Below are 26,810 nucleotides of genomic sequence, written 5' to 3' on the forward strand. Positions count from 1 at the left end.
TGAATGGAAAAGGGTCTGTACCAGATGGCGGGAGGCCTTCGGCGGAAGGGCGGGGTCTATACTCTAGTAGGACGGGGTGATATACAGGGCTGTAGGGGGGCTCAGTGTAGGGCAGTATCAAAAAGAATACAGGGCGCGAGAACAGTCTGCACCAGGTATGGTTGCAGAGCATGGTCCCTCTACCTCCAAGAAGCCTTCCGGTTCCGTTCGGGCCTGCTGGCGGTCCTCCGTTCGTCTCCTTGTGTTGTGTAGATGGTGATTATCCAGCCTCCAGACTTGCAGGGTTCCTTCGAACTAACCTGTTGTATGTCGCACAGGAGCAGCCACTGAATGAGATGGCAGCCCCTCATCCACAGGCCCCCCTGCATTAGCTCTCTCTTAGTCTGTTTGGCTGATCATTATTAGAGGTGTAAATCAGTTATTTTTTGTCCATGGCTGTACTAAGCCGCCTTTTAGCAGAAAATAGTTAACCTTACTTTATTCTTCAGTATTTATTTTGCACCGATGGTCTTTCTTCTGTATATTATAACGTCTCTACAACGGACGAAACTCGCACAGTTGACAATAGCGAGCAGAGTGAGGGTTCTGGTATGCTCGAGTTGTGTTTGTCTTCTGTCCATTTGGTTTTGAAACCTAGGCTGTGTTTGGTTGTGAGTCAGTGTTCCATTTCGCAGTGACCATCTGCTTGATGGGACTGTAGCAAGTGATAGCTCATGGAACTGCTGTGTGCTGCTAATGTGTGCTGTAAAGTTCTACACTATGCTTTGCTAGTGCGCTGTAAGGTGTACACTATGAGCTCCCTCTTACCACCCGTGCATCTTCACCACCAAGTAAATATGCCATCAATCCTCTTTGGATATCAAGCTTAAATACAGATAAACGTAGACCCCTGGCTTTGTTTCATGTAAATCAGATCAGTGAATGTCGCCTTCTCATGAACAGTTCATAACTTGCACGAATGGGACCAGTAATGGAAACTGGAATGTGCGTGATGTATGGAAGCCATTTGCATCTACCACCTCCAGTAGTTGAGTCTTTCAGTTTACATGCATAGACCGTGCAACCCACTATAGTTCCACTACATGTTGATGGCACAGTGAGCTCAGCAGAGCAAACAGTAGAAGCATTATAGATTAGTCTAAGATTTGTTGTTGAACGCTCCAGGAGTAGGCCACTGGCGGGCAGAAGATGGAGGAAGAGCAGGCATCTTGGGTAAGGTGGCAGTCGTTTCTCAATATCACCTTAGACGTCAGTATGTCAACCCCAGAATGCATAGCTCAGCTCTGGTTTGTTGACCTGCCAGTGCATTGAAATGGGGTCCCTATTACCAGGATGTGCATCATTTTTCTATGTTTATGGTCAAGCATGTAGATTTCCAGAGACCTATGACAACAGCTACTTTTAAAAGGTGTAACCAGTCAGTCTCAGGGTGTGTGTGTGTGGGGCTCTGTGTGTGTGTGGGGCTCTGTGCGTGCGGGGGGCTCTGTGTGTGGGGGGCTCTGTGCGTGTGGGGCTCTGTGTGTGTGTGGCTCTGTGCGTGTGTGGGGCTGTGTGTGTGTGTGTGGCTCTGTGTGCGTGTGTGTGTGGCTCTGTGTGTGTGTGTGGGGCTCTGGGTGTGTGTGGGGCTCTGGGTGTGTGGGGCTCTGGGTGTGTGTGTGGGGGGCTCTGTGTGTGTGTGTGGGGGGCTCTGTGTGTGTGGGGCTCTGTGTGTGTGGGGCTCTGTGTGTGTGGGGCTCTGTGTGTGGGGGGCTCTGTGTGTGTGGGGCTCTGTGTGTGGTCTCGCATGTAGATTTCCAGAGACCTGTGCAATAGGTCATGCATTTGCGAGCTATTAAGCTATTGGCATTGTAAATGACAATGCCATTTATTTAACGATTAAGCTATTGGCAATGTAAATGACAATGCCATTTATTTAACGATTAAGCTATTGGCAATGTAAATGACAATGCCATTTATTTATGATAAAAAAAAAGTCATGAGCAAGGCCAATAGCTCTACTTTTAATAATGCCGAGACCATTGCATTGTAAATGCTTGTTTTCGTTTACTCTTTAGCCATGCTGTACAGCATCGCTAAAAAAACATTGGCAAAGCCAATTGGTCCCAGAGGTGCAACCTTTTGGGTTTGCCAATGCTTATGTCAAAAGGAGATAAAAACATTTTGCTTTATTCTCATAATAAATACTGTTTTGGGTTTTGGTTTCTTGAGGACCTTTGTTATTCCTGTCAATGTACCTTAGTGTATTTGTAGTAGAGAATGCATTGCAATATGACATTATTTTAACTATTGTCTTTCATAATGATTCTTATATGGTTCACCTCTTTGCTGCTGACAGGTAATGTCCTCAGTTCATTGAGTAATTAAAGACTAAAATGAAATCCATGCATTATTCAAGATGGCAGCCCTGAATGGGTTAGCATTAGAGGGTTCGGGCAGCTGAGACGCAAGAGCCTAGCAACAGAGCATGTCTCCATCCTCCTGGGCTGCAGCGCTAGTGATATCCTTGTGATATTTAGGGTTCCTTCCCTCTTGATATTAGTGAGGGCATGCCCCTTCTCCACACTCACACACGGAAGTACCAGCCTAACACTAACCGGTACCCTTTTAACATAAGCAAGGAATCATGAGCACACTGGTCACAGTACCCTCCCACCAAAGGCCGCAAGGCATGGCAGAGGGAAACAGGGCGTTCATATGCTGCCAATCCATGCCTAACAAAATAGCTGTATCTGACGCCTTTTTGGACATCATGGAACACGAGAGCGCCTGTGAAGTGCATGTGAACCAAACTTGGGATAGCCCTCCTGCATACACGCCTACAGACACGATAGACTCCCAATTTTTTAAGCCTAAAAGGGCCTTACTTTGACTGTCACCCGCCTGAAATTTCTGCTGCGTCCATGGCAGCCAATGGATGAAATACATTCTCCCGATAATTTTTTGAAAATCTCCCACTTTCCTCTTCAAATTTTATATCTCAACATAGAATCTAATTTTCACTCGTATGCCCACTATGTGTACATTATTGTCTTTCTCACAAATATATGATATGTATACTTGATTAATGTTTGTATCTTTTGTGTTTATTAATTCTAAAGTGCTTTTATTGTATGTAATAACTAATTATTATTATATTTTCTGTATTATCATTTTCTTCCCCTCAATAAACTTGTTTTTTGAACTTTAAAATGTTGGCATGTATGTTCCTGCTGCTCTGTCGCTTCTCACAGGAACCTGGCTCTTCCGGCGGCCATGTTCCTCTCCCGTCAGCCTCCGAGCGCGAGCCCTCTGCTACCTGATGGCGGTTGGATCCTGTCCAGACCCTGCCTGTTGCCGGTTCTTCTGCTGTTTAATCCTTCTTCCCTGGCTGCGTTCTCTTTCTCCAGCCCCTCCAGGACCTCTCTCTCGCTTTCATCAGTGAACGCTGTCGACATTGAGGAGGCGGATGAACACAATCCTGTCCTCAGACGCACATTCCTGGCTGACTTAATTACCACTACACAAGTTCGCTGCCAAAGCATGAAATAACTTTAAACGTTTTTTAACAAGTTAGATTTTCCATGGGTTTTCCATAGGGTTGCCACCAGCTTTCCTACAGAAAAATGCTGGCCATTTGTTGTTCAGCAGAGGCCCGGACATGATGTAGGACGTTATACAAAATCGAATGTATTAATTTGTAACATGACTTTTCTGTCTTTGTTTACTTTATTAGTCGGGATGGTTAACCCAGCTCTAGAACACATTTAAAAGTGTTTGCTATTTGTATTTGTTGGTTGAAGTATGTACAGATAAGGGCTAAAAAATCCCGGCTTTAGGTGATGTTGCCTATTTTTGTACCGGCCGGGACATTAAAATACTGGTAATGCCGGTGAAAAACTGGCCAGGTGGCAACCCACGTCTCCCCAGCTTTCAGCCCTTTCGGGCCATTGAAGAAGAGAGGTTTGACATTCAAAAACCTCTGCACTTGGACGTACAGATAGTACTTATTGTGTAAAAAGAAATAAATAAGGGCAGAGCCCACATTTTTCTTAGGAGCCTGCTGCCAGTGCTGCTGAATACCATGACTGCTGAATGCTGGGCTGCTGAAAACCATGACTGCCTAGTTTGCTTCCAGGTCATGCCTCTTCCTTCCACCACTCTCAGTAGCGTAGCAGGTGAGGGGGGGGGGGGGTGTGGTCTGCTCCGGGTGGCACGAGTTTTAGGGGCGGTGGCCTCCCCCAGCCCCCTCAGCCCTTACCTGCAGCTGTTGTGGGGCAGCGGCGGCAGAAATTGCCCAGCACCCCCATCCCGCTCCTACATGCGGCTGCTGCGGGCTGCAAAATCACTGGCCGCCACAGACGGGATAAGGCCTAGCTACGCCACTAGCCACCCTCGACTTACTGTCTCTTTTTCTACCTCTTGTTGGCCTGCTTTTCTTATAGTAGAGACATAAAACAGTTAACCACTCACTCAGGGGTGATCAATAAATGTCAAATTACACAAAATGCACCCAATGTGACATTCTTAATCCCACCTATATAGCGCTTGGACCTGCAGTTTATTCCCATGCAAACTCGCAGAAATACTGAACGTCTCAGAATGAGGGCTGAAATGTGTCATAATACTTGCCATTAAATGATGAAGGGATCAGTCATTCAATTTCTGCATTTTATGAGCTACCCTGAGATGAGTCAACTAATGAGATTAACGCACCCCACAGGATAGCATTCCACAATTCAGATGCTGAAATTTGGAGAAGTTTGAACTAGAGAGAAATCCACTTTCTTGTTTGATGAACCACATAACATTCATGTTATAAAAACTGTTGAACTACTGTTTACCAAATTCATCAGGCATTCAAAGTTTACGCCATTCCACCGTTCTACCCAAAATGGTGGAATATAGTTCAACGTTTTTTAATTTAAACAAACTATGAAAGACAACTATTATTGCCACTTTCACTGAATAGGTATTTATAAAGAACTTGCTGAGACAAAAATGCAGAAGTGTTTTTTTAATTGAGTCTCCAAACACCAGACATGTTATGAAGAATCCAGGGACCTTCTGGTTACATTAAATATAGTGGCATGTGATTTGATGAGCTCTTCTGTCTGAGAGAACAGTGGGCATTTTGGCAATCAGTCAAGCACAGATTAGATGACACAGTCAATAAAATCAATACAAATGATCTGGTCCAGCATAGCCAGGATTACGAACTATATAATGCATGCTTTCATCAGAATGTACCCACCCTGGCAGTATTCAAACATTGACAAATGAACATTGAGCGCTGTTGAATTACGGAATATAGCAACAAATACATCAGACCAGTTGCTTATAACTGGGACAATGTTTGTTTCAGCCATCTATTTGCTTGCGTTGGGAACATTGGTTTATGAACTTTTCCTCATTTTATGAGCTTATAGACTCAAACAACTGATACTTTCTGGAGTTGGCAGGGTTGGCATTAGATGGGAAGAGGGAGAAGGCACATCTCCACTGCACAGGACTGGATTGTCAATGAGGGCATGGCAGGGGTTAAGAGTCTTTGCAAGTGGGATGTAGATTTGAACACCGATGAATGACATGACATTGTTACACCCACAAAAGGCACACATACAGACACACACATACCCACTCACCCCTAATTCTAGTCAGTGCATTAAATTTGAAGACCACTCAGACTTGCCCAAGGTATGGGGCACTACCTGCCTCCTTCTCCTATATGTGGTGGACCCAGGGAAAGACATATTGTGGTCAAAAGAAAGGCACCACTGGCTGTGCCCTCATTCAGCACAATATTTATCCCAATAGCGCAATAGTTCCCTTGATGTAGGGACTGTGTAATCAGAAGTATTCCCGTAAAGAACAGGTAATATGTCTCTTTAAAAATAAAAAAAGGGCTCCGTCTGTGAGAAACTGGACTTACATTTTCACAGTGTCCATGCGCTCACTGAGTTTGAAACTGGACTTTGGTATAATACATTTGCACCGTGTCCATTCCCTCACTGAATATTTTAAGTTAGTTTCTGTTTTTTTTTAAGCCAGTTACGAAAGTACCACGCAGCTGCCATTTGCAAAGTTTGTTGAGCCTGGCCTGCTATCAATCATACATTTTAAGAACGTTCTTATTTTACAATGCCAGAAGCACATTTCACATTGTCTGATATCAGTGCACCGTGCAAGATGCGAAGTGGGCACCTCGTAGTGGGAGTAGCAGAATATTGTAGCTTTTTATCAGCGACAAATGACCAAAGACTTACCCTTAGACACAAGACTAGGCCTAACTCCTGGATGCAGGACATTTGTAAGTGGCAAAGTCTTGGGTCTGCAGTTGAACGCACATATCTTCAAACTAAATCTTGGATATAGCATACTTGGTTTGTGGAAGTTGAGGACCCCAAAAATGTAATGTTCTCAACATTGCAGTGCTACCCACATATTTCACACATTCCAGCTGACACTAATGCCAACGCAGATGAAATGCTTTGCTAATATTGTAAATGCTCAGCAGACGCTGACCAGGTGGGCCATGTGCATACGTTTATTGAGATCAAAGAAGTGCATTAGATCTGCAACAGACAGTAAAAGTAGACTGATATCTTTAGGTTTTTCCAGGTTCTTCTAGCAGATGCAGACTTAGTCCATGGATGTGGTTCCTGATCTGCAGATGAAGGTAATGATCACCCAGGACTACAGGTGTGGTCATGCTGGATCTGTGCACTGGGATTCATGAAGGTAGAATCTGGTCCCAATAGTGAGACCAATGTCCACGTACATGGACTGCATCCTGCCTTGGCAAATCATGTTCGGGTAACTGGAATGAAGTTCACCTACGTTGACCTCAATCTATGCAGGAAGATCTCAGCCTTTGATAGTGAACTAAGGTATGCCTTTGTGGATTCATATAGACAGACCACAGACTCAAGCCCATATAAGCAAACTGTGTCCTCTAGTTGGGCATCCACATTTACTTAAATGGAATTAGACACAACTTGGTAGGCTGAGATTCATATGAGAAGGCCTGGTCTACATAAGTACCCTGAAGGTACATTTTATTCTGAGTAATGTGATTTGGGTAAGTAAAGGTCTTTGGAGGTAGAACCATGTGAGCTTACATTCACATAACTCTACCAAAGACCATTCAAGAGGATGATCATCTGTGGAAGTGGTTGCGGTCAGTTTTTGTTTGCAGAGGCATAACCTGCTACCACATTCTCTTACACAGTTCCCAGGAAGGCATAACTGAAAGTGAGCTGTCACTCAAATAGTATGCGACTAGTATATGATTAGAGACCACATGTCTTATTGAAGCATTGTACAACATAAAAAAAAGAAATCGTTAAAAAAGAAGAACCGAATCCATTGACCATGATGTTGTGCATAACGTCCCATATTACAGCCTCAGTTCTTTTTTTTTTCTCTTTTTCAGGTGTGAAACAGAAGCAGCTCAACAAAGTCCTCTCCAGAACCAGATGGATCGCCTGGGGCTTCAACAACAAACTCTACAGGCCCTCCACACCAAGGTACTCCAAGCTAGCATGCCAGTCCCTCCAAATGTCTGCACGGAGGTTCCATAATTCTGAAAATCAAGGGTAAACTAGCATTAAGGGGTGGCTAAAGCGATTTAGATTTCTCTCAAAGTCAAGGTTAAGCCAATATGCCAAGCTGTGTCAGCAACATATGGACGTTCCCAGAGCTCTAAAAATCAAGGGTAAAACAATAGTCAATAGTTTTGGGGTGCCTTATAGGATTTCTTATTTATCTCAAATTAATGATAAGTCAACATGCAGGGCATGGCCGAAAGTCGTTGTATGTCTGAAAATGAAGTAGAATAAAACGCATGCTACTTTCAGAACAGTTTAGAGAACTTCTCAGATACCTAAAAATCACAGAGAAGCCAAGGTGCTGTGCTCGGTAAGGAGCACGTTGAAAATCTCAGATCTCTGAAAATGGAGAATAAGCAACCATCCAAAGCTCAGAAAATGACTGAAAGAAGCTCTCTGAAAATAAAGAGTAAACTTCAGACACAGTAGCCTTGCAGCAGAATACAGAGATTGGTAGATTTATGAAAATCAATGATAAGTCGTCATTCCAAGCTTTGGGAGTGACTTACGTACATTTTCAGTTGTACAAAAATGGATGCTTTGCCGACATACGCAACTCTAGAAATAGCTCATTAAAGTTCTCCGATTTCTCAAACACAGAGGATGAAAATGTACCAAAGAGAAGGAAAATATATAGAAGAAAAAGATGCTTGGGCTTTAATTAGTGTTTGGCAGAGCAGCGCATCTGCCAGAAAGTGTCAAATGGTAGAGCGCCATTGACATCATCAATGACATTCTTCCTTTAGCAGATGGGAGAACTACCAGTTTTTGCCGATGTCTTGCATCCACCAATCTCCACATGAGGCCCTTTGGTATGTTTAAGCAGTAGAGTGTGTCAATGAAGATTAACGGGGTAATTCATTTTTTTGTGGGAACCCCGTTGGGTCAGCGGGGTTCCCACCTGTCTAGCCCCAGGGAAGCAGCACACACTCTCTCTGTGCTCTGTGGCAAACCAGTGTGGTTCATGCACTTTCATCCCAGCTGAGCAGGCTGCAATGTCGATATGGCCCAATCAGAATTCGTTTTTTCTTTTCAGAAACAAATCTCTAAAAGCAGGGCTATATTTTGAAAAGTAAATACATAATAGCCATGGCGTTTGCAGGGGCCATTGTTAATTTTCTCTGCCAGGGTCAGCAATGCCTCGACAAAGAAAAAATGTAGCCGGAGGACCTCCCCACGCAAAGGAAGGGTCACACTGGTACTTAATAGGAAATGGTGTGCGGTGTGTGTCTTGGATTGACATCCGCTCCACAGCAGTCAATCAGCAGTTTCCACACCTCGAAGTGGGGGTATCCGAGTTTGGAGATTGATGGTGATTCTCTCATCACACAAACACTATATGTCCCTACTACCTTTGGTTGTGCCACTAGGGTGTTCACCAGTGTTTTGTGTCCTGTCCATCAGACACAACCTCTCACAAACATGTATTCTTTCTAAAGGAATTGCACATGCTGAAGGAAAGAGTGGCTCGATCAGAGAGGCTGCTCCTGCTACTCAGCGAAGAAGTTGAACGCTTGGATGGTCCCTGTGGTGAAGATGTGGGCCAGAGCTCTGTCGATAGAAAGAAACTAGAGGTAAGGGGACTCTAGTTCAATGCGTGGGGTGAAGACAGAAAACAGCACTGGCAGTGGGATAGATTGGAAAATGTATGTTTTGGTCTTTTTTATGGTAATTCATAATGATGTTTTCAGGAACCTTATTTTAACTGGACAGAGAACTGAGGTAGAGAAAAATAAAGTGATAGACGCAGGATAACGCACGTTGGGCAAATGGGGAAGGCAGGAATCTCGAGTCTCACACTAGACCACATCTGCTCCCACCTTAAGAGATCTAGGGAGGTATCTGACTTGTCACCTGGCACATGCACTGGTGGCCCTTCACAGACTCTAGACTGCTGGGAAATCTCCTCATTCTTGTAAATACCACTTGCTTACCAGTGACAGAAAAGAAGGACGTGGGTCTCTGCGATGCCTGAGGCTAAAAATTCCCAAGGCATCTTGTACTTAAACAAACCTTATAATGAAAACTGACAATCGATTATAATGTTCACATATCCTCTTATCTATAGAATAACTATCATGACCTAAGCCCGTACTATTTGTACTTGTATCTCCGGATCTGTTGGTAGAGTGACACAGGAACACGCACAACCCTCCCACCCAGCCACATCAACCACATTGATTATTTTTATTTACAAAACGTATGTGAAAAGCCTTCAGTGGTTTCTCTCTCCCATGAATGCTGAACAAAAGCAAACTAACAATTTGCAACCCATTATGCATATTTTTTCTATCATGGTCAAGATGAGAAGACACACTAGCTCTAGAAAAAATAGGCTTTTACCTAGGATAGGCTCTGAGGGCCAGAAAATGATTTCTTTTTACATTTGCTTTATTCGTTTTTTTAACATTTCTAAGGAATCTATACTGGTATCTGTTTTTCTGTTGGGTTTTTCATTTCGGCTTCCAGATTGCCGTACAATGTTGGATGTTGCCTGCTTTGTGTCTCTAGGAGGTTACCAACAACTAGCGATATTTATCGCTAAATGAGCTTAGCGATATTTTTTTATCGCCGCGCATCGCTGGATTTTATCGCAGAGATAACGTGCTATTAGCAACATTTATCTCAAATGCGATAAAATATACGGCGATAGCGGCTCAATGCATGAATATCGCTGGAAATCCAGCGATATTCACGCATCATCGCCAATAGTGTCTTAACCTGAATATCCACCTCCCATTGGATATACAGGTTAAGAAGTGGTCTGAGCAGGCGTTCGGTTTTGGCGATATTCGCGCTTAGCGCAATTTTTTTTATCGCTTCGCCTGCGTTGATAATAGGCGGTAGCGATGTTAGCGACTGCTTTCAGTCGCTAACAGTTTGGGTACACCCACTTTGCATGTCATTAGCGATAAATATCGCTGACATGCAAAGCGGGCCCCAAACCGGTCGCTATCGCCTACAAGCTGTCGCTAACTGTTGTTAGCGACAGCTTGCTAATAGGGCGATAAAATAATCGCATCTTTCGCAGGAAAAAGTCCCGCTAAAGCGGCGATAATGCCCTTGATAATATGCCCCTAAGTCTCCATTGCTTGGGACAAGGGTTGTAGCAGCAGGAGGTCCACCTTCCCCTATTTAGCCTTCCCTCAAGCATACCAACCATGATTTAGGTTAGTTCACATTCATTTAAATCGAATCCACATATGTAGATAGGTTAAATCAACAATTAATTGAAAAGACTTGAGGCATTGACATTCTAAGTAAATTTAAGTTGACCTCAGCTAACATAAGAATTAATTTATAAAGCTTCTCATTCTTAACTTGAGTTGCGCATACTGTGTGATAAAGTGACATATTGAAGTAATTCTATTTTGATTGATTTATGTCATGTAGACTTTGAAAGATTTAGGTTTCATTCAAGAAATACCAATGAGTCAAACATGAATTGTACCTGGTGACACATTAATATTATTTGTGTCACAGGCCTGCTCTCTATGGCTACCTCATAGGATGCCCACTCTGAGGCGAATAAACTTGAGGCCGTAGACCTACCCTCTGAGCACGTACCACCTAAATTGGAGGCAGGGTTCTTCTGTTCTCAGTAGCCATTTTGACACTCGTGCACCAGGCTGCACAATCTCAATCTACATCTCCTTTCTTCCTGTATAAGCAAAAGGCCTAGAAAGCATTGTTCCGCCCAGCTCAGGGTATGCATGTAATAATCTCAAAGACCTCATCATTTCCAAGCATGCTTTCATCTGACTGCTCGACCTGGGACAGTGGTCATTTTAGACTATTCTGACACATTGGCCAAGAGATTTTAATTAGAAGGGAGATTGGGAGCACACTACCTTACATCCCAGCACAGTTCACCCCTTTGCATTATGGTAAATGTGGTACACAATCAATGCTTACTTCAAATTTAACTGTAGTTTTTAACCAAAGTTGCCGGAGATAGGGCTGTTTATCTCTAGACACATTTATGTGTTTCTGGATTTCGTCCTTCATCAGTAGAGAGCAGCGAAATTTCATCTGGGGTTTCTGGAAATGCTGCCTAAATCTTCACCGGTCACAGTCCCTCTTACAGGTGAGTCTCTAAATCTTGTCAGCTTGCTGGCTCAAGGAAGCCTTCTTTAACAGAAGGACCACAGGAACAGGTCCTGTGCCAGCTCCCCCTACTCAGTCTAGCTGTCCTCTGCCTTTTGCTGCCGAGAGCACTCACTCTCACACACACCCCGTGTCCCTGCCACTATTCCGCTGCATGAAGCTGTGTCCTACTCTGCCTCTGCTCCTGTCAGAGTCTGTGGTGGGTCAGCCTCTTTTTGTTTAGTTAGTGCTGGTTAGTCAGCCTCTTTTCTGCCTCTTTGCTCTTAGTTGGTTTGTACAAGTGCTACCAAGTATTGTGCCCTCATTGTTCTCTCCTTGTTGCGTCACTTTGTCTCTCCTGCTGTTTCCTTGCCCCCTCCTGCTTCCCACCACCAGCACCCTGTCCCCTCCCAGGACCTACTTAATGGAGACCGCAGCGTGGCAACGCAGCGAGCACACCAAAGGCAAAACCGTCTGCGCCCATCCGCGCTTGGACCGCGCCAAGCCACTGGCCCTCCAACCATCCATCCGTTACTCCACTGCTGAGCTCCAGGCCCTCGACCCCAGGCACCACAACAATAGCTCCATCACCTCTCCTCGATCCACGAAAGGACCCTTTGTTCTGCTGTTGCTTCACATGCAATGCCAGATCGCCTGTCCACCCAGGAACCCTCACCACACCCAGACCACTAACACCCCGGAACTGCTCCAGTGCATCCTGCTCAACACCTGGTCCTACTGCAAACATGCCACAGAACTCTGGGACACCATCACCACCCACACGCCTGACGTGATCTTCATTACTGAGACCTGGCTCAACCCCTCCTGGGTTCCCAACATCACCACCGCAACGCGCAAGGATACAAGATCATCCATCGTGACCACACCAACAAACACGGAGGAGGCATCGCCATAATCCACTAGATTAACAATTTAATGCATCACCACTGGTGCAATTTGATGCACCACCACCGAAGACTGCACCACACCAATCATGGAACATCTGAGCTTCCAACCTTAAACCGATTTCAAGATGACCATCATTAGCACCCTCGCCTACACACCCCAGGACTGTGACCTGCATTCTTTGACGTCATCTCCAAACTCATAGCCTCGCTTGCCATCGACTCCAAGCACTACGTATTACTCTGTGACCTCAACTTCCATCTCGACAACCCAAACAACACCAACTCCACCAATCTCCTGGAAAACATGAGCAACACTGGCCTCACCCAACTGGTCACAGACCCCACACACAGTGCAGGACACACACTGTATATGATTTTCACTTCCAGCGACAGAATCAAGTACAGCCACATCTACAAACTCACCTGGACTGACCACGCCATCATCCGTTTCACCATCACAGGCTCACAGGGCCCAACTACCAATCCACCCAGCTCCTCACACCGCGGCTGGAACAAAGTAACGGAGACACAATGGTCGCAGGCCTTAAACACCTCCCAACCTGATGTCACCTCAGACTGGAGCAGGCCCGCCCAGAACTTCTCTGACTGGATTACCAAATGTGCCAACAGAGCTGTTCCCATGAAACCAGACAAAACCTGCAGAGCTGTAAGAAGGGCCAGCTGGTACACACCAGAACTATCAAGCGCAACTGAAAACGACTAAGGAAACAGTGGTGCACCACCAAAGATCCAGCCGACCGGACCACCTTAAAATCAGCCCTAAACAGGTGCCACAAACACATCAAGGACACCAAAAGAGACACCCTGACTGCATCAAAACAAGCGCCAATAGCACAAAGCAACTCTTCAACATAGCCAGGGAGGTCTCCTGCCTTTCAGCCACAGAGAACATGGTCCCTCCTTCACAAGAACTCTGCAACTCATTGAAGCGATTCTTCCACAGCAAGATAGCCACCATGTGCAACACCTTCAACCCCCAACCTACCAACGTCGAATTCAACAACCTCAGCCCACCCACAGAAACCACCCACTCGATCACCTCATGGAATCCGATCACCATTAGACCACTACAGCCATCATGTCCTCAATCCACTCTGAAGCACCCACAGACCCCTGTCCTCACCAGTTTTTCAACCTCAGAATCCAAGAAATCAGTGCAGAACTCACCAAGATACTCAACGCCTCCATCACCACAGCTATCTTACCCAACAGATGGAAACATGCAGAGATCAGACCGCTACTGAAGAAATTCCCACCCACCCCATCGAACTCAAGAACTACCGCCCCATATTGCTACATCCATTCCACGCTAAAGACCTCGAAGGCCATTAACCAGACCCTCCACTGCTGTCTGTCTACCCTCCCTCGAACAACTGTAACCTAGGTGAAAACCTTCTTGGAACCCTGGATCAACCTCTGCACTTCTTCGCCTCTGTACTGCTGCAACCATATTCATAACCGATCAAGTCTAACTGGTGTATTGCGCCTTTCCCTAGTAGAGAGGGGCTTATCAGAATCCATCCCACTCAGGTTGAAGGTACTTGATTGCATTCCTTGACTCGCTGTTGCTGCATTGGGTGGTACTCCACAACATGTAATTGGGTGTCTGCCGTTATGTCGGATTTTACAAAGGAATAGTGGGTCCCTTACCATAGGATAACATAAATCATAGCACATAGAGATATAATAAAATCTATGTCAGAAGTCCAAATGGATATTAATGGTTTTATTCAAATATATAACACATAAAAATGAAGTGGGGAGCAATAACAGAAAAAAGGAAACAAAATTCAAGGCTCTGACATTTTGATGTGACTGAAGAAATACCACATCTGAAGTACCAATGCACACATAATTTATACAACAATTTAAGTAGTCATGGTACTGTTTGTAAACTACGTTTCGATCCCTCCATGGGATATGGGAACCATTATCAGAACCTAATAGATTATGCCTGAGATGAAAATGCCTATGGATGAGCTCCCAGAAGGGTAGTGTAGTTCCAAATGGGGCAGAAGGCGCTGTCCAAGGCAACGTGGCAAAATGATTATCTGGAATTAAAGGGAGTATCAAGTAGCTATGCAGTGATTAAATTACAGGCTATGATTAGGTAAAATAAATGGTATTATCCATCGTGGGGTGTAATTTGAACCAGCAGCAATCGCTGGAGGCAGGAGACTGATGCAGTGAGTGCAAGTCTGAGTTCAGTATTACCGGGCAGATGCTTGGAAGAGATTAGCCAAGTGCGTGCCGTGTAGACGGGCAGCCGGGAACCCTGAGAAGGTGCTCAATTGTCCTCCTTGACTAGCTGTTGCTGCATTGGCCGGTACTCCAGAATGTGTGATTGGGTGTCTGTTGTTGCATCTGGAGCATTTGTGCCAAAATTTGCAATACTCCCTGAGAGAGGAGCCTTTATTAATGCTCCAACACACCCCCCTGGGGGCCCTGGACCATGATGTTATGGAAAGGAGCAATATATCAATCACAGACTGCTCACTGTATATATAACCATAAACCGTTATCCAATTCACCCCATTTCCCATCTGCTGATAACCAAGCTCTAAACTCCGTGCCCTTCTCCTGCTAATGCAAAGTCTAAAGTAACTGGACCACAAGTGGGCACTCCACTGCCAGCTGGCTCTCTTCAAGACATACCTGTCTCCCTCCCTCCTTCCAAGCTGCTGAGCTATCCCTCCTAATCCTTACAGCCTCCATGTCAAGCCTTTCCCTCTCTCCACCCCCGGGGGGTAGCCCGTCACCCCTGGTTGCAGGCTGAAAGTCTAAGAGCTGTTGATTAGAACCTGAACTGTTAGCCTGTAGAAGTGAATTAGGCTGACAATAGATGATTTAGAATAAGAGTTTATTCCTCTGACAACGTCCACTATATGCTCCGACCGGCTAGTTAGGACTCCAGCTCAGAACATAACTGACCTGGAATTCTCACCCACCGCTCACAGAGCCGCAAAAGCCACTTGTTAATACACAGATTGTAATAGAACAAGGAGCAAGCAGAGGCGCACTCTGAATGAATAACAATAACATTATTGCCACTACTACATTCCCTTCTCCCTTAAAAAATAAACAGTGAAGATAATAAAATAACACTGGAAAACAATAAAATAATGACGTTTGCAAGAATCAATACATTACAAATTCCTTAAATTTGGCAGGCACTTTAGACTTCACGGGTATCAACCTGCCTTCTGTTTGCTGATGCAGACTCCAAAGCTGAACCTGAAGTAGATGGTAATTCTGACTGAGTTTACCTGTTGTGTTCAATGTTGGTATTCCGCTTTCCATGAACATCGGGTGGTCAGCGTGGCTCAGCATCGACATGTGTAGCAACACGTTTCTCTGCCCCCCAGGATCCAATGTGGCGCTCCACTGCACTGCCGGCCTGCTGAGCCGCCATATCAACCTGGACAGGAACTAACCCTGGGCGAAGTACTATGCTACGCTCAAGTAGTTCGCGAAGTATGTGCTACTTCGCACTACACTAATTGCAATTAGCACAGTGCAAACACGCGTAGCGTAGTGGTCACTTTTTGCTTGCTCGCGGTCCTCAACGTCAAGTTGGCGACTACGAGGGAGCAAAATGACATCCTGGAGACTTTTTCCATGTACGCGATCAGCAACATCAAGTTGCCGATCGCGAGCGTGGAAAATAAACCTCCCGGCAATATTCTCAATGCGGGTAGGGCAGGTTTCTCATTGCGAGTGGTCGCGTATGCTCGCGACCGCTCACGATGAGAAACTACCAGTCCGCGTTGAGAAAGCTGCTGCTCGAGTAGAAATCTACTCGAGTGACAGAAAACGACTGATTGCACTGTGCAAGATGCGGTTTGCACTGATTGCACAGTGCGGACAAGCATCCGGCACTGTGTAATGAGTGCAAGCAGCATTTGCACAGTGCACTACGCAGTTTGCGTAGCTATGGGTAGCTCGCGTAGTGTGAAGTGCACTTCGCGTAGCTATGCGTAGCGCTACTACACGAACTATGCCCAGGGTTAGACAGAACTAGTCTCCACCTGCTCCTGGAATGCCGGTGAGCGACCGATCTCTTTTTCACTCACCATTGCTGCTCTGTGCGGCCTAACCACCTTAAAAATGGGGCTGCCTGCCAGCCCTCTCCTCTGTCCTTGCGGCTTCTGGGGCTTGTCCCCGGGCGGCTCCTTCCTTACTTGATTTTGCTTTTGGAGGGGAGCAAGACAATACTGGGCTGCTACCCCTCCCGCTTCCATTCTTCCTGGCCAGGGTACCCGAGGCACCTGCACCCAGTGGCGGGTGCCTCTGAACAGGTGGTGGGTGAAAAAAAAACTTTAAAAAACGTACCTTCTCCGCCGTCGCTGCACACCTCTCCTGCCGTCGCATGCCTCTCCTCTGTCTGCTGGCAGTACCGGAAGCACCCGGGCTCCCAGACTCTCACAGCCAATCACAACTCTGTCTGAGCAGCGTCGTGATTGGTCTGAGCGGCCTGTTTGGCTGCTCAGGCAGTGCCTGTGGAGGCTGGGCATGTTCTCCATGGGTCTGTGCAACACAGTCCAATGGAGAACATGCCAAGTGTGCATGACGGTTTGGCTGGCCCTAGAGGGACAGACAATCTGTCATGCGCACGTAGGGAGGGACTGCAAACCTCTCATGCTCCCTCTGCGGTGAGCAAACCCTGCCTCAACCAACCTGGCTGGGGCAAAGAAAAATAAAATGATGATAACTTATTATTATTATCATTTTCTTTTTCTTTGCACTGCTCAAGGAGCCTTTGCGGAGGAGCCGCCACTACCCTCACCCGCTCTAAGGCCCCTGGCTTGAGGAGGGCCTGCAGCGCCTCCCTCCCATTCCCTATTCTGCAACCTGAGTCATCCCCGCCAGTAACCCCTCTAACCAAAACTGTGGTTCTAACTGTACTTGGGCCTGCGCCAACTCCCACTTCCTACCTGCCTCTTGTGGCCAGTCGTACACTCACTAAAAGAGAGCCCTCCCCTGCCTTTCTCCCCTTTTAACCCTGCCCCTTTCCCCTTCAACCAACCCCCGAGCTTCAAACCCTTTTGGCATTCTCCACTCGCCCGAAAACCCCGGAAGTGGGGGAGGGGCAAGGCCCCCAGCAGCCTACCACACTTCCCCCCAAACCTGCCACCCATCCCAACTCCGGCCCTTTGCTAACTCTAAAGTGATATGCACGCATGTGCACAGTCAACGAGTAAAACCCACTGAAGGACGGGTCCCTGCCCAACGTGAGCCAATTCACACAGACACTGCTGTGGGAGCCGGTGTTTGTTCTTTGACTCACAACACTCGGTGGCACTGCCCCTTTAAGGTGTTGGTGATGAAAGGAATGAGGCGGCCACAAACCTGTTAATGGGTATTGCAACGCTGTTTCCACCTGCAGCAAAACCCTACTAAATGAACTTGGCTCAGCAGGCGGGGCCGGCTTCAGCCTGGCACCTAGGGCGGGTTATTTACAAAATACCTAGGAGTGGAGGAGAGAGGAAAGCGGCCCCAGAACAAATCTTTAAATGAACACCATGTCGCCCCAGGGGAGAACAAGTCCTCTTCTGCTTAGGTTCAAAGCCATTCTGTATTTTGGCAATTGAAAGGAGAGCGTCATTGAACAAGCAGCCCCTTGAAAATGGTATGTATTTACATTGTGCTCACTCAGTGGCATAGCTGCGGAGGGCATGGAGTCAAGGGCAGGCAGCAACCTGCTCTGACAGACGCTGCCTGGCATTCGTCGCGTGCACTGCGCACAGCACGCGCCAGTCTGGCAGCCAGCAGTTTGTGGGCTGCCCACCACAACAAGAGTCCTGTCACCAAGTGGCACCGCAAGATTCACGGCGTTTAAAGCGACAGTACACACTTCATGCGGGAACACAGCCCGGCACGCTGTGAGTCCATTTTCTTCCCGTGTCTTGGAGTTTGGGGCTTTACTTTTAAGATTATGGTCTCTGAAATAGGGCGGTGAGAGCTAGTGAGATTATTTCTGTCTTGGTTTAGTTTCCGTGAAAGTCATAAACTATTTGTTGTAAAGAAGATGGAAACCGGTGAAAAGTACATATCTCCTTTATTAAACTTAAACCCTCGAACAGCTAGGGACACACGGACAGTCACGCAGCCGTCTCACTCTCAGCGCTCCTCTCTCTCTCCCCCAATAGAAACCTGGAATCCCTCACACCACTCAAACATAAACCCACGAGCTGGAACAACATAATCAACTCGAGATACTAGCAAGTGCTCGAGCTGCGCAAGCCAAGCCCAGCTCGAGACACAACACTTCTCCCCCCCTTATACAACAAAACACAATTGAGAGAATTTTTTTTTAATAATAATAACAATTAATGAATACATGTGACGTAGTCCTCAAACTTCTTTGGTTTGAAACAAACACGTTTTGAGCGTGACAAAGCTGAACTACAATCCTTAGAATCAATATTTTTTTAAGTAGAGCCCCGAGAAACGCTGGGCTCAACCTGTGTAGACAAACCAGCATTGCACAAAGGTTCGTCAGTAGTTACAAGCGGTACATCAGTATCATTGATACCTTGAGGATTTACACTGGTTTCATCGTTGTCTTGAATCCACTCAAAGTTTCTAGTAACTGGTTGTAGATTAATTTTCCCTTTAAACAAAGCAATCCTATTAGCATTCCATACTTTGCCATCACCGAGGAGAGCAGAGTTACAATGAATCTTGACAACTTTAAGTGGATCAGAATATCTACTTTCTCCCTTACATGTAATCCTTCCTTTTTTCACTTTAACAATATCTCCAAACCTCAAGATTGACACTTCTACTTTTCTTGTTGTGCTTGTCCATCCAACTCCTTTGATTGTCAACAAGGGTTTGTCTGACATTCTTGACAGACCAATCCACTTTCTTTGTGCAATCAAGCCAACCCATGATGTCTTTTGTGCGAGGGGAACGACCTCTCATCAGTTCAAAAGGTGAGAATCCTGACGAATCATTTTTAGTAATCCTATATGCACAAATGGTTTTCCTTAACTCATCTTCCCAGTCATTGTCGTTATTACTAGAAAGTTCAATAATCCCTTTTATAACTCTGTTAAAGCGTTCCACGCTGCCATTTCCTTCTGGATGATGAACAGAGGTTGTCCTATGGGTAATTCTGGACTCTTTAATGAATTTCTTGAAGCTATCACCAACAAATTGTCCACTGTTGTCAGAAATAATGTCTTTCGGAAGACCCTCACGACAAAAAACATCACCAAGAAATTTTAAAACAGTTTCACTGTCTGATCTTTCAACAATTCTGTATTCAGGCCATTTAGAGAAATGATCTATAATCACGAAAACAAACTGAGGAATACCTTCAATGTTTTTAACAGGGCCAAAAATATCAATGCCAATCCTCTCCCATGGCATATCAGTATCTATAATGGGATGTATCTTGGATATACAAGTGGTAAGACTTTTGTCAGAATTTATACATTCAACACATTCATGCACAATTCTCTCAATGTCTTTATCAATACCAGGCCATCAATATGACTGTTTTATCCTACTCTTGGTTTTAACAATACCCAAATGACCCTCGTGGCACAGATTGATGACTTTGTTGAGAAAGGAGGTAGGTGGGTCTCTCTCTCCCAACAGAAATCTGGAATCCCTCACACCACTCAAACATAAACCCACGAGCTGGAACAACATAATCAACTCGAGATACTAGCAAGTGCTCGAGCTGCACTAGCCAAGCCCAGCTCAAGATAAGACACAAAAGGGGTCTCGAGCTGCGCAAGCCAAGCCCAGCTCGAGACACAACACTTCTCCCCCCCTTATACAACAAAACACAATTGAGAGAATTTTTTTTAATAATGATAACAATGAATGAATACATGTGACGTAGTCCTCAAACTTCTTTGGTTTGAAACAAACACGTTTTGAGCGTGACAAAGCTGAACTACAATCCTTAGAATCAATATTTTTTTAAGTAGAGCCCCGAGAAGCGCTGGGCTCAACCTGTGTAGACAAACCAGCATTGCACAAAGGTTCGTCAGTAGTTACAAGCGATACATCAGTATCATTGATACCTTGAGGATTTACACTGGTTTCATCGTTGTCTTGAATCCACTCAAAGTTTCTAGTAACTGGTTGTAGATTAATTTTCCCTTTAAACAAAGCAATCCTATTAGCATTCCATACTTTGCCATCACCGAGGAGAGCAGAGTTACAATGAATCTTGACAACTTTAAGTGGATCAGAATATCTACTTTCTCCCTTACATGTAATCCTTCCTTTTTTCACTTTAACAATATCTCCAAACCTCAAGATTGACACTTCTACTTTTCTTGTTGTGCTTGTCCATCCAACTCCTTTGATTGTCAACAAGGGTTTGTCTGACATTCTTGACAGACCAATCCACTTTCTTTGTGCAATCAAGCCAACCCATGATGTCTTTTGTGCGAGGGGAACGACCTCTCATCAGTTCAAAAGGTGAGAATCCTGACGAATCATTTTTAGTAATCCTATATGCACAAATGGTTTTCCTTAACTCATCTTCCCAGTCATTGTCGTTATTACTAGAAAGTTCAATAATCCCTTTTATAACTCTGTTAAAGCGTTCCACGCTGCCATTTCCTTCTGGATGATAAACAGAGGTTGTCCTATGGGTAATTCTGGACTCTTTAATGAATTTCTTGAAGCTATCACCAACAAATTGTCCACTGTTGTCAGAAATAATGTCTTTCGGAAGACCCTCACGACAAAAAACATCACCAAGAAATTTTAAAACAGTTTCACTGTCTGATCTTTCAACAATTCTGTATTCAGGCCATTTAGAGAAATGATCTATAATCACGAAAACAAACTGAGGAATACCTTCAATGTTTTTAACAGGGCCAAAAATATCAATGCCAATCCTCTCCCATGGCATATCAGTATCTATAATGGGATGTATCTTGGATATACAAGTGGTAAGACTTTTGTCAGAATTTATACATTCAACACATTCATGCACAATTCTCTCAATGTCTTTATCAATACCAGGCCATCAATATGACTGTTTTATCCTACTCTTGGTTTTAACAATACCCAAATGACCCTCATGGCACAGATTGATGACTTTGTTGAGAAAGGAGGTAGGTGGGTCTCTCTCTCCCAACAGAAATCTGGAATCCATCACACCACTCAAACATAAACCCACGAGCTGGAACAACATAATCAGCTCGAGATACTAGCAAGTGCTCGAGCTGCACTAGCCAAGCCCAGCTCAAGATAAGACACAAAAGGGGTCTCGAGCTGCGCAAGCCAAGCCCAGCTCGAGACACAACATTATTCAGGGCCTCTGTGGCAGGGCAAGCTGCTCACGTTTTCTATGTACTCAGAGCAGCTCCCGGGACCTGCCACTGTGCAGCTTACAACCTCACACTTTCTTCCCGTGTGCCCTCTGCTTCTCACACTATCTTTGTGCCACAAGCTAGCTACACAAATTTTCTTCTTACAAACCCTAAGTCTGCCTGCCGCATGCTTCAAGCCCCTCGCACAGTAAATGTGTGTCAACTTCGCAGAGACTAGCACCCCAAACTTCTCAAACTGTCTGCCCCTCGGCTCTTAGCTTTGCAAACGAAGGGTCAGATTTACAATAACTGGCGCATCTCTGCATATTAGCAGAGCTGGGCCAGTTATTCCAGCGTCACAGAAAAATAGCCTAGCGCCACCATGGATGCGCCGCATTTACAATGTGGCGCACCGTGGCGCAAGGATGGAAAGATGCGTGACGCATCTTCTGACGTATAGGCAGCGCATTGCTAGAGTCGGGTCGCAAGCACGACGCAACTCCAGCAATGGTTAGGAATGCCTATATGTAACATGCTGCATCACTCCTTACGCCTGCTTCAAGCAGGCGTAAGGTTTTGACGCAGTAGCGTCGTAAAACTGACTCCGTGAATTCTTGTAGATTTCACTGCGAGACTTTTGCTTTCCTACGTTGGAATGCCCACCCAGCATACATTATACCTGATGCAGGTATAATGTAGCGCAGGGATTTACAACGTGACACATCTCGCTAGATGCGTCATGTTGTAAATATGCAGCATAGTGGCGCATTGTTTACGACACCGCTGCGGTGTCGTAAAAATGTCGCAAGGGGCTTGTAAATCTGTCCCTGAATCTCCATGGGAAAATCGATATAACTGTCCATGTTCCTCATGCTCCTTCTGCTGTCTGTCCATGTGCCCATAGCTCCTCACGGTGTCTGTCCATGTGGCCAAAAAAGATGCCATGCATGGCAAAGCTGTGGGTGACAGCAGGGTGGGTCGGTGGAGGATAGTAAAAGAGCCAAACGTGACAGACAGAACGAGAAATGAAGAAAATGTCAAGAAAAAATATAAGTGAAGGGAAAAATGGAGTGAACAAGCGCAAAATGAAGAAAAGGAAAAATGCAAAGAGGGAAAGAAAGGACGCGGGGTGGGTGGTAAGGAGGCATAAAAAAATGAAATAAGAAAGATAAAAGGAATGAGAAGAAAATAAATTAAGGCAGAAGAAAGAAGGGTAATAGATGGGCAAGAAGAAAAGAAGGAAGAAACAAAGTGAAATAAAAATGGAAGGAAAGAAACAAAAGGAAAGTATAAAATAGACATTATTAAAGAAAGTACAGAAATATGGAAAGGAATAACGAGCAATGGAAGGCAGGAAGGATGATGAAAGAAGAAAAGAGAAGGACAAAAATATAAAGAAGGGAATGAATGAGAAACAAAGAAGTTGAAAAGAAGGAAGGGCAGAAGGGTAAAGATTAAAAAGAAGGAAAGAAGAATGGGAGGAAGGAAGTAAATATGGAAAAAGAATAACAATTAAATAATTTAAAGGAGAGAGAACATGAAAGAAGCAAGGACAGAAGGAAAGAAAGATGGAAAGAACAAAACAAGATCACTTACCCTGCTTTTGGCAAGCAGGCAAGGCACCTCTCGTCTTCTGAAAAGCTCGTGGGTGGCACGAATAAATAGGCCAGACACTGAAATGCAATAAAATATCTACCTTTGCCATGGTGTTATGTCTTCTTGCAGTGACACCTGTTCAGCAGCCGGCAGTTTGAATGTCTACATATCTTTGTTCTGGGACTGCCCCCTGTCATTGCCAGACACTGCGTTTGTATCTGCTTCAGTCCTAGAACTGTGGCCTGTCTTTGCTAGGTCCCTGTTAGAGGTCACTATATTTACCTTTGTTCTCCATGCTGCCGGGTGTTCTTTAGGTGTGTCATTGTCGTGGTGCTTTACCCTGTCGATTCCACATCACTAACAGATCTTTGCATCTCTGGGCATTCCCTGCCAACTTAGGGCAAACAAAGCAAACACAAGGAGATGATAAATGGAGCGCTGAAACTTTTCAGACACTCACCTTAGGTCACAGATCTAGGTTGAATCCATCATTGTTTTTGAGCTCAAATTGCCACCCCAGTTCAGACCCAGCCATTTGCAAATCAGTCTTGACCCTGTTCCTTATAGGAACAGTCAGCCCGAACTTCCAAGCCAGGTCTTCCCTGGACCGGAGACAAGTATCCTGGGACCAGTTTCGGGGTATCAACCCCATCAGCAAGGCTATCTTGAATCCAGAAGCAAAGTGAGCCACAGACCCACGTCTGGGCATACCCTGCCAACTTAGAGCAAACAAAGCAAACACAAGGAGATGATGGACTGGGTGATAAAACTTTTCAGACACTCACCAGGTCTTCCCTTGTCTGAAAAGTTTCAGCCCTCCATCCATCATCTCCTTGTGTTTGCTTTGAGGTGTTCACCAAAGGCCACTGTCCCGGTACTGTGCCATCTTATTATCAAGTGTGCACGAGAGGACAGAGTCTAAATCTACTGCTGTTCTGGTGCTGCCCTGTGTCAGTGGCATGTGTTCACTTGTGGTTACTGTCCTGGTACTGCACCATATTATTGTCACTTTTGTACCAGGGGACAGTTCAAGTCTGCTACTGTTGTGTGTCATGTTATTGACAGGTGTTCACAAAGGAGCATTATCTAAATCTACCACTGTCCTGCTGCAGTGCCATTTAATTAAGAAGTGTTCACTAGGGAGCAAAGTCTGAATCTGCTACATCTTGTGCTGTGCTATGTTATTGATAGGTTGACCAACCGTCTGTAAATTTAACGGACCGTCTGTAATTTGGATCTCACGTCCGTTGTCCTTGATGATCCCTTATATGCCTTTTGTCCGTAATTTTGGGCAATGCAAGGAGCAGTGCTGTTTCCCTGCGAGAAGTCTCAACTCCTTGTCTCAGCACAAGAGCAGCCCCACCCCACCCATTGTCATTTTGTATGCCGGCTGATTGTCACATACAGAATGACAATGGGACAGTCTGGGCTATTTAAAGCATGTGGTGGCCTTCTAATCTCCTGCCTCGGCCTGTCAGATGGAAGAAATGTACAAACACGCCCATGCTGCATTGTGCAAGTTAATGAAAAGAAGCAGTCGAAAGAAGTTAAAAAGAAGAGGATATAGTTCTTTCACTGTCTCATCACTTCAGAGCTGAAGCATTTTCAATATTATATACAACGAAGCCATAGTTGCAGGCTTTTTATTTTATGCAACTGACACCTATAGTCATGGCTTGTTATAAATGTAATGTTACTTGTTCTATTATATATCTGGATGCAATAACCGAAGCAGCAAAATACCAGTTGGTGGCACACTATCCTAATCACAGATTTTTTGATTAAGTGTTTTAAGCCACACCCTTAAGTACATCGAACTCGCCCTTTGGAGAGACCGCCCCCACCCCCAATTTCTTCATCCCACTTAAAGAACTAGAAATAACACCATGTCACAGTCACCTCATTTCCTGGCACTGTGCATCATGCATAACTCAGGACTTTCAGATTTTTAGTTTACCTATGTGCAGTAAGTGGCCCCACACACAAAACCAGCCAAAGGGTGGATTTAGTGATTACACTCAACATCAAAGAATCAAATCTAAGTGCAGACCACCTATGGTCTGATTTATCTTCCTAACATTAAACACGGCCACAGGGCATTGCAGCACACGCTGGGACGCTCCAATTCCAACCAAACAGATCAATAAAGTCAATAAAGTTCCCAAAAGACAGTGTGAACAGCATCACAAAATGCATCCAGAGCAAAAGCTCTCCACTGCCCCATTTTAAAAAACATTTTTTAAATATCTTTATTGCATTTTATCTTTTCTGGTACATCAGTTTACAAGCATCGATACACATCACTTCGGCAACATTATAACTTGCTCCATAACACTATACATATAGATCAAAACATTTCCTTCACTTTGCTTCAGTGTCATCTGTGTCTGGAATGTAAAGTTGCACATGCGTATACAAATCTCTTTGGGGTCCTACAGCCCGCACATTCTGTCATCTAGCTCTCCGCTGCCCCATAACCAACACACTCACTAGAGCTTCTCCAAAATCAAAGTCCTAGGACAAAGAGGCATCTTACACACATGCAAGTACCCTGTACTAGGGCTTCTCAATCAAGAGACAATATATGACAACAAAGTGAGTGAAATGGTGAATGTATGGCTAATGAGAAAAAGCATGGATGAGTGAGTGGAAGGATGACTGGATGAGAGAAAGGGTAAATAGATGGATGAGTGGGTGGAAGGGTAGATGGATGGGTAAAAGGGTGGATGAATGAGTGAAAGTGTGGATGATGGACAAGTGAATGGGTTGATGGATGAGTGAAATGGTCGATGGATTGATGGATGGATTGATGACTTGATAAATGAAAAGGTAAATGGATGGATGAGTGAAGGGGTGGATGTAAGGATGGATGAGTGAGTGAAAGGGAGGGTAGATGAACAAAAGGATGGATAAATGAGTGAAAGGGTGGAGGATGAGAGAAAGGATGGAGAGATGAGTGAAAGGATGATTGGCGAGTGAAAGGATGGATGAGTGATAGGGTCAATGGAGGGATTCACAAGTGGATGAGTAGACGGATGGGTGGGTGGATGGGCGAAAGATGGATGTCTAAGTTAAGGGGGATAGAGAGAGAAAGGGAGGATGGATGGACGAGTGAAAGTATGGATGGATGATTGACAGGTCAGGTGAGCAGATGGATGGATGAGTGAAAGGGTGAATGGGTGGCTCGATGAGTGACTGGGTGGATGGATGAGTAAGTGAAAGGATGGCTGGATGGGTGAAAGGGTAAATGGTTGGATGAATGAGTGAATGGATATATGGGTGGAAGAGTGGATGGATGAGAGAAAGAATCGATTGGGTGAATGGAT

The 26,810-nt window shown here is 45.0% G+C and overlaps 1 protein-coding gene across 4 annotated transcripts in view; it reads left to right on the plus strand.

Moving 5' to 3' along the window:
* The window catches only part of LMNTD2 (lamin tail domain containing 2), a 353,472-nt gene that overhangs the window by 199,643 nt on the left and 127,019 nt on the right, over positions 1 to 26,810 (plus strand). For 3 of the 4 annotated variants that reach the window (XM_078682838.1, XM_078682837.1, XM_078682835.1), the window contains exons 2-3: positions 7,412 to 7,505; positions 9,026 to 9,160. In XM_078682838.1, the coding sequence (XP_078538964.1) occupies positions 7,455 to 7,505; positions 9,026 to 9,160 (186 nt within the window). In that variant the 5' untranslated portion in view covers positions 7,412 to 7,454. Of the gene's footprint in view, positions 1 to 6,586; positions 6,793 to 7,411; positions 7,506 to 9,025; positions 9,161 to 26,810 lie in introns of those variants that run through there. The other variant, XM_078682836.1, reaches the window with a different exon arrangement.

Source organism: Lissotriton helveticus, chromosome 3_1, assembly GCF_964261635.1.
Source record: "Lissotriton helveticus chromosome 3_1, aLisHel1.1, whole genome shotgun sequence".
NCBI lineage: Eukaryota > Metazoa > Chordata > Amphibia > Caudata > Salamandridae > Lissotriton > Lissotriton helveticus.